Raw genomic sequence first — 10,038 nt, forward strand, 5'->3', positions numbered from 1 at the left:
CCATTTTCTCATGATTTTATCAAGTTTATATGGATTAATGGCAGAATTGAAGTCACCCAACTTCAAATCCAGGGTTTTCTTTCTGTTCTGTCATTCATTCTTCTATCTTGTGTCCTACATATCAGTATTTGAGGGTTTATGAGGAAAGTTTAGTCCATTTGATGAAGTGCAAACATTCCTTTAATTACGTTGTGAGCTTTTGGAACTTTCAGCTAAGAAGGATGTGGACATGCCTATTTATACTTTCTTCATAGACTAAGGCACTTCCTGAGACTTGGGTACTTGTTGATCCAGTCCCAATTCAGTGAGGATGAGGCCTTGGTGATCATAAATTGATTGACACTAGTCAATCTGTAGTAGATCTGAATTGTATACAAGATCTATAAAATTTAAGACAGACTTACATAGATTTCTTTAGATATGTAGAAAGAATTAATACCAAAGATACAGACTTTTGGCTAGGGAATGTGCATATTATTCACAGAATGACCATCCCTGGCTACTGTAGACCTAGAGATGGTAGTTCGTAGAAAGGGGAACCACATGAGTAGTTTTTGAAACTCTAGCTTGAAACACCTCTAGGTGTTTCTGAGGATTATCATGTGGCAAGTGACTACGCTACAATGCAAAAAACCCCAAACAAACCTGGAAGTTATCCTCTTCTGATTTATCAGATGGTTCAGCTCCAATGGAAAGAATCTTTTTCTTTCTGGGGAGTCACCAAAGCCATACTACCATAAAGTTAGAAGCTTACATAGAAGGTGAGATTCACTGAAAAGACAAGTGAAAGATAATTTTTACTTTGTTTTTACAGTGTATGGGAATGGGGGTGGGGCGAGGAACAGAGACAGAGAGAGACAGACAAAGAAAGATGTTATGGGTCAGAACTCTGAACTTGAAACAAGGATTCTTACAAGATACTAACTTTGTAACTCAGTAGAATTGATGAGACAGTGATTATCTAGTTTAGCACGGTGCTTAATAGTTCTCTAGTTCAGTACATGTACTTAGTATTTAATATAGTTCTACAAGATTCACACCTATGATAATGTAATTATAAGAGAACATATAAGCTGGGACAAACTCAGCCAGAGTCAGAGCCAGAGCAAACAAGCAGACTGGAGGCGGGAGCTCAAGCTCTTGGAGCCAAGGAGAGACAGATTCATTCCATTGTCCACCTTTGTGGTAGCTGGAGACTGAAGCAGAAGTCCTTGGACTCAAGCGAGATTCATTCATCCCATCTCATACCACCATGGTGGCAGGGCTTTCCTCCTTAGCTTTTCCACTGAAACCAAGACTCTGGAAGGCCTCTAAGAAAGCTAGCCCGGGCCCCAGGCAAGGAAACTAGATTGTGAAGGAGATAATAAAGGATTTGGACTTTTAACACCTGGCTATTCTTGTGGTGATTACTCTGCTGAAAAGAAGGCTGCTTCCAAGACCTCCAGAAAACCTAACAAAGAACCCTATAGAAAGATATAATTTTATCAAATCCAACATGCATTGTTTTCAATTTAGTGTTTTCAAAGCAGTTGGGATCCTTTTACTTAAATAAGTTGAACTGTATGTAGAAACTCAACTTTCAGGTTCCCAAAATTCTCTACTTAAGAGCAAAACCAACGAAAGCAGCATGATTTGAGGGCAGTCTCCCAAAATCAAATCCAAACCACGTAGGCACAAAACTTGAGGTATTTATTGGATCTTAGTTATAAATATTGAAAAAATAATTTTGTAAATCAAATTCACATAGATATTTCTACATTACATTAATGTATTCAGGCGTGGTGGTGTTCATCTTTTGTGCTATTTATCTCCATAAGTGTGAACTCTCTGAGCCAGGGAACAAATCATTTGTTGTTTCCTAGAATTCTTTCCTAAGTTATTGATCTTAGGCTACATACCAATGCCATTTTGTACCAATGAGAATCAATACTAAAAAGACTCACTCAGAGACCAAGACTGGCCCAAGGCAGGCATTTCAGACATTTTACAAGTGAAGGAATCCTTTCCTCCTCCTTTTCTTTCCCACCCATAGCCAGGCTCAAAAGCGAGAATTCCTGGCCCCTAGTTATATCTAAAGACATGAACAACTAGGTGGCACAGGGGATAAGGGCCAGGTCTGAAGCCTCAGACATTTATTAGCTATATGACCCTGGGAAAGTCACTTAACCCTGCTAACCTCAGTTTCTTTATTGTAAAATGAAGTAGAGAAGGGAATAGCAAACCCCAACAAAGAGTTGGAAATAACTGGAAAAGGACTGAATAACAAAAATTAAGACGCTTCCTGCTACCCTGACCAAAGGCATATAGAAACAGCTATATGTTGTTCATGGTCACTGTTCATAAAAGAGGAGTAAACTAATGAATTTCTGAGAAATGCCTTAAGTTTGGTAATATTTCATGTACCTTTTTGATTATAGAAGGCAAGAAGGAATAAAGAAGGCCTCAATGACAGGGACTAAAACCATCTCTTGTCATACCCAATTCTCTTGATGGAGTTTGGATCTCATCTTCTTCACAAGATAAAAGAATGCAAGGATATTTTCATGAAAAAATCTAGAAATCAGATTAAAAGATTTCTCTAAACCTTTTATGGAAAAACAACTACCTACTCAAGAAAAGTTCCATTTTTGTTCTTTCAAGAGGAAACGTCTATCACTATAGTTCCCACCTTATAACTTCAAAGAGGATCACAAAGAATATCTAGCCAATGGATTCAATGCCACAGAGGAAATTTCCATTCTTTTACAGGAAATATCATTTGGTTTTAGTCAGAAACACAGTTCTGGTCTATAGATCTGGCCTCATATTACAGTTGTTGCTCTCTTACATTAACACAAAGACAAATCTCTTATCGTTCCTATGGGCCAATACGCAGAACAATGAAATGCTAACTTACCGTAGAAGTATATTAAAAACTTCTTTCTTAGTTGTGACATTTTCCTTGTTCAAGATTCAAGAATATTTCTGTAAATTAGAAATATTTATTATTTTTAACAGACTTGTGCTAAATGCAAAGTATAGTATTAATATTTTTTCTTCAACACAAACATGGAACTGCAGGCAAAAAGTTTGTCTTTAAGTTTAGACTCTGCATAGCTCCTCTGAAATTAACCGAAGTATCATCTGCCACTAAAAATTCCTATATTCATTACATTTAAAGGGTTATTTTCTGGTGTGAATTCTCTGGTGCCGAATGAGGCCTGACCTATGCCTAAAGTTTTTCCTACATTCATTACATTCATAGGGTTTCTCTCCAGTGTGAATTCTCTGATGTTGAGTAAGGGCTGAGTTCTGATTGAAAGCTTTTCCACATTCATTACATTCATAGGGATTTTCTCCTGTGTGTATTCTCTTATGCCTAATAAGCACTGAGATTTGACTGAAAGATTTCCCACATTCATTACATTCATAAGGTTTCTCTCCACTATGAATTCTTTGATGTCTAATAAGCTTTGAACTTTGGCTGAAAGCCTTCCCACATTCTTTACATTTATAAGGTTTCTCTCCAGTGTGAATTCTCCGATGCTGAATAAGATCTGAGCTTCCCCTGAAGGCTTTCCCACATTCATTACATTCATAAGGTTTCTCTCCAGTGTGAATCCTCTGATGTTGAACAAGATGTGAGCTCCACCTGAAGATTTTTCCACATTCATTACATTCATAGTATTTTCTTCCATTGTGAATTCTCTTGTGTTCAAAAAGGGCTGAATTTTCTTTAAAGATTTGGTCACATATATCACATTTAAGAAGTTTTTCTTTGTCATGTACAACAGCTGAACCTAAACTACAGCTTTTTTTGCATTCTTTCTGCTCAAAATCTGCCTTGATTGGGGGGATAATGCTGTGAGTGATTGTCTCTTGCATGAAATCTTGCTTCTGTAAATCAGAACCATCCAGTCTCTCCCCTGTGGGATTTCTATGATCATTTTCTAAGGTGTCTTCACATTCACAGTGTTTTTCCAAAGCAAGTCCCTGAGTTATATATCCTTGGGGTGTTTCTGATGTTGCCCTTAGTGATTCTGTTTCAGATGTTTCCTGTTTATGAGATGACCACTTGTTCTCAGTCTTACTTTGAAAATCTGAAATAATAAACAGAAGTTATTTGTTTCTTCTATTGAAGATAAAAATAAATTCTCTGTTGTCAAATAGTGTAACATCATATTGAAATTACTACATCTTGGAAATAATGAAAAAAGGTGGGAATAAAGGAGATATACACTTCCAGATCTCAAATTATTATAAGCAACAATTATCAAAACCATCTGGTAAATCAACAGAACAGACTAGATAAGGGAAATTAGAAACGAGACTCAATTATCTTGTGATCAATAAATGAATAAACAAAATATTTAGGAAAGAATATTTGATAAAATATGCTAGGAAAACAGGAAAGTAAAATAAGAGAAATTATATTTAGATCAACACCTTTCAAATTCTTCTACAGTGGATTCTGAGTGAATAAAACAACATTAATATTAGAGGTCATACCCTAAAAAAAAAAAATCAGAAGAAAAACAGATTATATCCCTTACCTGGCTACACATAGCAGATATATTTTTAATCAAACAAGGAATAAAAGTGGAAGATTACATGAAACTGAAAATTACTATGGAAATTACTATGGAAGATTACATGAAACTGAAAAGTTTTCATACAAACAAAATTAATGCTGCTAGGATAAGAAGGAAGATAGTGAGAGACTAAAAAAGTTTGTAATCAAATTTCTCTGATGAACATCAGGTATCCAAGATATATAAATCATACATATATACACATACATATTTACACATTACACACATACACATACACAGATATCACTAAATACCATTAACCAAAAGATATATCAAAGCATATAAACAAATAGTTTATAAACAAAAGAATTATGAAGTGTTATTGTATGGAATAATGCTCCAAATCATTAATAATAAGAGAACTAATTACAAATCATATCAATCTTAAAGTTTCAGTAAACTGGAAAAAAAGATAAAAATCAATGCTAGCAGGTTTGTACGGAGACAGACAACCTTCAAAGCAACCTCTGAATATATGGAAATCACTGAAAAGAGCTCCCCATTCCAAACATCAAAATTGCTTACATCATTAGTCAGAGGACCGTTCTACTCTGACTCATGTCTGTTGTACAGCTCAAATAAGCAGTAAGAAAGGCCCAGTGTCTTTATATATAAGAAGTCTTAAGTTACTCTGCATCATATTTGTTGGCTGCCATTTAGATGGCAAAAGGACCATGGAACTAGTATGGTAAAGGAATGTAGGTAATAAATATAGCATGTACCCAGACAAAGTGGAAAAAGATGGTAACAAAGAATTATTGAATCCCTGAGCCAAGAAAGATATCAAGAGACTTGATTCAGCCTTTTGTCTTCAAGTAAATGAATACTGATAGCATTTTGAAGACATTTTTCAAAAATGATGTTCGAGTTCTCCAGAAATTGAAAGTCCACAAATAGCCTCCTTTAAAGATATGAAAGATATTTCTGACCCAACTGAAAATTCTCCTAGATCCTTTAGCATCCTCAAAGAGGGGAAAAGTAGACTAGTATTTTCCTCATATATTTTAATATACTGTCATGCCTTACCTATCCTTCTGTATTCTAGATCAATTCCTTTGGACTCTTCTCACAGATTTATTTTCTTTTTCCTTGATAATTTCAGTTACTCCTTTCTGAGCTTTACTCTAGTTTCTCCATATCTTTGTAAAGTTTGTGAATCAAGACCAGATTCAATACTCCTTATTAATTCTTAGCTGACTGAGCTAAGTGGGGAATTAATTACAAAATTATAAATGTCTTCCTGCCTTTAATATATTTCAGTATCAGGCTGGCTTTTTTCCCTAGTAGTGCTACACCGCTAACTTATTGAACTTGTGGTCAACTACGACCTATACTCCCCCATTCCCACTCCACAGGATTTTTCATCTGTGTTTGTGCCTAGTCTTTTCTCCTTCAAGTATGTATTTTATTAGGTATTTCTCTCTCTAGATGTAAAATCTCATTCTTATTGAATTCCTTTTTTTTTTTTTGGTCAAAATCATTTTAAAATCCATCCCAGTTTTCTGAAGTATAAAGAGTCCCATCTTTATTATCATCTGAAGATAAGCTGAATAGACTTTTGATTCCTCAACATTAGAGAATATAATTAGATAAAGTTTTATGTGTATATATATGTATATATATATATATATATATATATATAAAATTACAGAATATAATGTATACATAAACAGGAATGTTGTGTGGGGTTTCCCAGCTATATATGCATTTAGCAGTACTCAAGATATTACTTAAAAATGTTCCCTTGTCTATGTGCTACATCATAACAGTGAATTAAATTGATGTGGTATAAATTGCTCCTCCCAAAACAAGGTCATCTCATTCATAAAACTTTTCTACATCTCCCTGGTTATTTATGATTAATCCTCTTCCTCTATTCCAAGACCTCAATCAGAGCTCACTTAGGAAGTCATACACTGGAACTAGTTATGTTGGTATTTTATCCCCCTACTAATTCTTACACATCTCATCAAAAGCCTGATGTTCACTATCAGTAAGCACTTAATAAATGTCTGTTATTAGTGCAGTTGCAAATTTATGTATGACTTGTTCTTAATACTTTTGTATGTCTCATTGTTAAAATTCAGGAATTTCCTGAATTATCCTCTTTTTATCCATGACATTTCAAAAAATAATAGTTAGAAATCTGGCAGAATTTGTCAGTATCCTAAAGTTTATGTCAGTACTTCCTGTTGATTTAAATATATCCAGCGTTTCTAAGTACTCTTTATTTCTCTTCCCATTTAGTTCTACTATTAATTTTTCAGTTCAGCTGATTAAAACACTGTAAAACACTGTAATAAAATAATGAAATGGCAAGGCAATTCACATATAAGCTATACAGCACTGCACATCTAATCCTAGATTTACTGAAAATATAAATTGTTAGTCCCATGGAAGATAAAGAAAATGTAAAATGACCAGCAAAATTCCTCCCTAATATTGAAAAGCAAGAGGCTAGTGGTAGTACATTGGCAGTATCATGTCAAAAATGTTATTTTAGTTTGAGTTTTCATCCTTTATTCTCTCTGGGACATTTTTGTGAATTGTCCATGTATGAAAAGAATCTTAATACTTATCACTGACACTTCTATAGTATTTTAAGATTTGCAAAGCATTTTACATATATTATTTCATTTGATCCAACAATTGTATAAGGTTTCTTGCAGATCTTATTATCTACATGTTACAGATCATCAAATTCTAGCTCAGAAAGATGAAGTGATGTAGTCAGAGCCAATAAGTATTGGGGGAGGATTTAAACTCAGTTTTTTTTTTTTTTTTTGATTCCTGAGTGTGACATTTTCTTTACTATATTCTGCTGTCTCATGCTGTTATTATCTGCCCTATTATCATCAAACTCCCTTCCCTATATTTTCTTCTCTAAAAAGAAAAATCTCTTTTGATGAATATATTCAGTAGAAACTATTACCTTTTTAGTCCTATACAGGAATCAAGTTGCCTAATTTTTCAGGAATAGCTTTTAAAGCACTCACTAGTTCTTAAATTCTTTGGGATTTTATTTTTATTGTCTACTCATGCTCTTAGTACAATCTGCTTTTTTGAAGCCAATAAGATCTTCTCTTTAGAATTTTGTAGGACCTTGTATTTAACCATTTAACAAGCATTTCCCTCCAAGTTTTCCACCTAAAGGTAGGTGGAATCTACCTTTGTGAATCCTCAATTAATCCTCCCTAACAGCAAGAATTAAATCAGTATTATTCTTCTGCACTAACAGTGTCCCCAACACAATTCCATTGGTTTATCCTCCTCACCCAGAGCTATGAAGTTTCTTTATTTAAAGGCCCATAAAAGAAAGTTTTTGTTTTTACTATAGTCTGGCCCTCCAACAGTCTGAGGGACAGTGAACTGGCCCCTTATTTTAAAAGTTTGAGGACCCCTGCATGCTTCTAATAATTTTCCTCTCCTTTGTTCTTCCCAGATAGAATGCCATTCCTTACCATTTTGTAGGGGATAAGACTCCTTAGGTTCATACTTGAGCTGGGTTTCAATGGATTGCATAGTCAGTGATTCCTTTGATGTTCCAGGAGGTGTCATCTCCTTCCAGACCACTTCTGGCCCATTTCCATAGTTCTGAACCTGAAAACAATGGTTTCTAGTTTGGTTTTAGTTGGATTAATTATGAGAAATGAAGTTAAGCTTTCTTAGAGTATAGTGAACAAATTATCCCAAGGCCAAAGAACAGATGAAAGCAACAAGAGCATCTTTTGTATTAAGGATGGTAGGAAGATGGGATAAAAGAAAAACTAGAGAGAAAACCAACAGAGGGAGTAATAACTCTAGCTATGTCTTTGGTTGTTTATTAGTTTCATTCATATCTGACTCTTTGTGACCCTCTGTGAGCTTTTCTTGGCAAAGGTACTAGAATGGTTTGTGATTTCCTTCTCCAGCTCATTTTACAGATAAGGAAAAACAAGGTTTAAGGGACATACCCAAGATCACATAGTAGGTATGTGATTGTCACATCTGAACTCGGGTCCTCCTGATTTCAGGACAAGAACTCTATTCACTGCACCACTTAGCTGCCCTAAATATGCCTAGGCTTAAATGCATAACTTTCTCCCCATTGCCATGAATATATCCTCTTGCTCTGATTCAGGGCTCCATGGCCTTGCTTTCTTATCTTTCTTTTTCTTCTTTAAAAAAAAAATTATACTTTTGTTTCTTATACCACTCAATCTCCAATAATTACTCCCTTCCTTCCTTCTCCTTCAACAGTAAACAAAGGCAAACAAGTTAATTGATGGACAAAGCAAATTTGTCCGACAACATAAGTAACCCTCTGTGGCCATAGTGTCCCACCTTTATTCCAAAAAAAATGTTTCATTTTCTACTCTTTTGTGCGCTCCTTTCTCACAATAGATCATACCGATTTCCTTCCTACCTGCTGGACTGGCTCATCAAGTTCTTTCTCCAAGTCCTCCAACACAGTCACTGCTTCTTCTCCATTCCTTGGTTGACGTTCCTGCACCCAAGTCCGGAGTTCCTCAGGAAGGATGGTCAGGAACTGTTCCAGAACCAATAGTTCTAAGATTTGTTCCTTTGTGTGCATCTCTGGCTTCAGCCACTGATGGCAGAGTTCTCGGAGTCTACATAGAGCCTCACGTGGCCCAGGGGTAAGGTGGTAGGCAAACTGCCTAAAACGCTGACGGAAGATCTCCTGATAGAGAGGATTATTTCCTTGTAAGCAGGATCGCTGTTCCCAAGCATAGTCCTCTGGATCTTCTATCTTCACTATCAAAAGTCCCTCTTCTTCTTGCAGAGGAAGAGTCCTGCTATATTTTGCTGACATCCTGTGTCAAAATAGGGCAGAAGCCTCACTTCAGCTGAATTCTAGGTGTTGGGAAGATAATATCGCCAAGGGTCTAAGGTATAAGAAATGATCATTAGTGTTCAGAAAAGTGAGCAGCTAAATCAGAAAATGTCATTATAACACTTTTCTACATCTAACTAGGATTCTTGCAAGGTTTTTTTGACAGATTAGCAGGAACTCCAACCTCCAAAAGGCAAACACACATAATATCTATATTTTACCATGATTTTACTCTATGGGTAAACAAGTGTATTGCTTCTAGACAATCTTACAGTCCTTCACACTTCCTATGTACCCATTTCCTTCCCATTATAAATAAATATCTCTTTCATGAATAAGTAAAGTAATAATTTATTCTCTAAATCTGTCAAACTGAGTTACTTGGCCTTGAAATAGACTGTTTAAGACATACAATCAATTCTGCCCAAATACCAGAGCTATAATTTGTATTGATTCCACTGGTCCTCACTACTATGCATAAAAAAGGAAAGAACAGACAGCACACACATCTCACAGGTAAGAAACTTGATGCCATAAGGATTAAATGACTTGGACCTATGATTTCATTAGTACAAAGAACTACCAGGAAAGGGAGCTTCATCTATCAATGAAGGATAGCACCTTCTCTGCAAA

The 10,038-nt window shown here is 35.4% G+C and overlaps 1 protein-coding gene across 1 annotated transcript; it reads right to left on the reverse strand.

Annotated features, from left to right (window-relative positions):
* Window positions 1-2,235: 2,235 nt before the first annotated feature.
* Window positions 2,236-9,742, reverse strand: LOC100917255 (zinc finger and SCAN domain-containing protein 30-like). Its single transcript, XM_012548688.3, has 3 exons — window positions 8,977-9,742; window positions 8,033-8,171; window positions 2,236-4,079 (listed from the first exon to the last, which is right to left on the reverse strand). Exons 1-3 carry the CDS (start codon window positions 9,382-9,384, stop codon window positions 3,163-3,165), a joined length of 1,464 nt encoding a protein of 487 aa, XP_012404142.2. The 5' UTR covers window positions 9,385-9,742; the 3' UTR covers window positions 2,236-3,162.
* Between the last annotated feature and the right edge of the window lie 296 nt (window positions 9,743-10,038).

This window comes from Sarcophilus harrisii, chromosome 4 (assembly GCF_902635505.1).
Source record: "Sarcophilus harrisii chromosome 4, mSarHar1.11, whole genome shotgun sequence".
Taxonomy (NCBI): Eukaryota; Metazoa; Chordata; class Mammalia; order Dasyuromorphia; family Dasyuridae; genus Sarcophilus; species Sarcophilus harrisii.

Coding starts and splice junctions, on each gene's coding strand:
- LOC100917255 (XM_012548688.3), bottom strand. CDS start 9,384: ATGTCAGCAAAATATAGCAGGACTCTTCCTCTGCAAGAAGAAGAGGGA. Junction 8,172..8,976: donor TTGATGAGCCAGTCCAGCAG/GTAGGAAGGAAA, acceptor CATTGTTTTCAG/GTTCAGAACTATGGAAATGG. Junction 4,080..8,032: donor GTCTTATCCCCTACAAAATG/GTAAGGAATGGC, acceptor TTATTATTTCAG/ATTTTCAAAGTAAGACTGAG.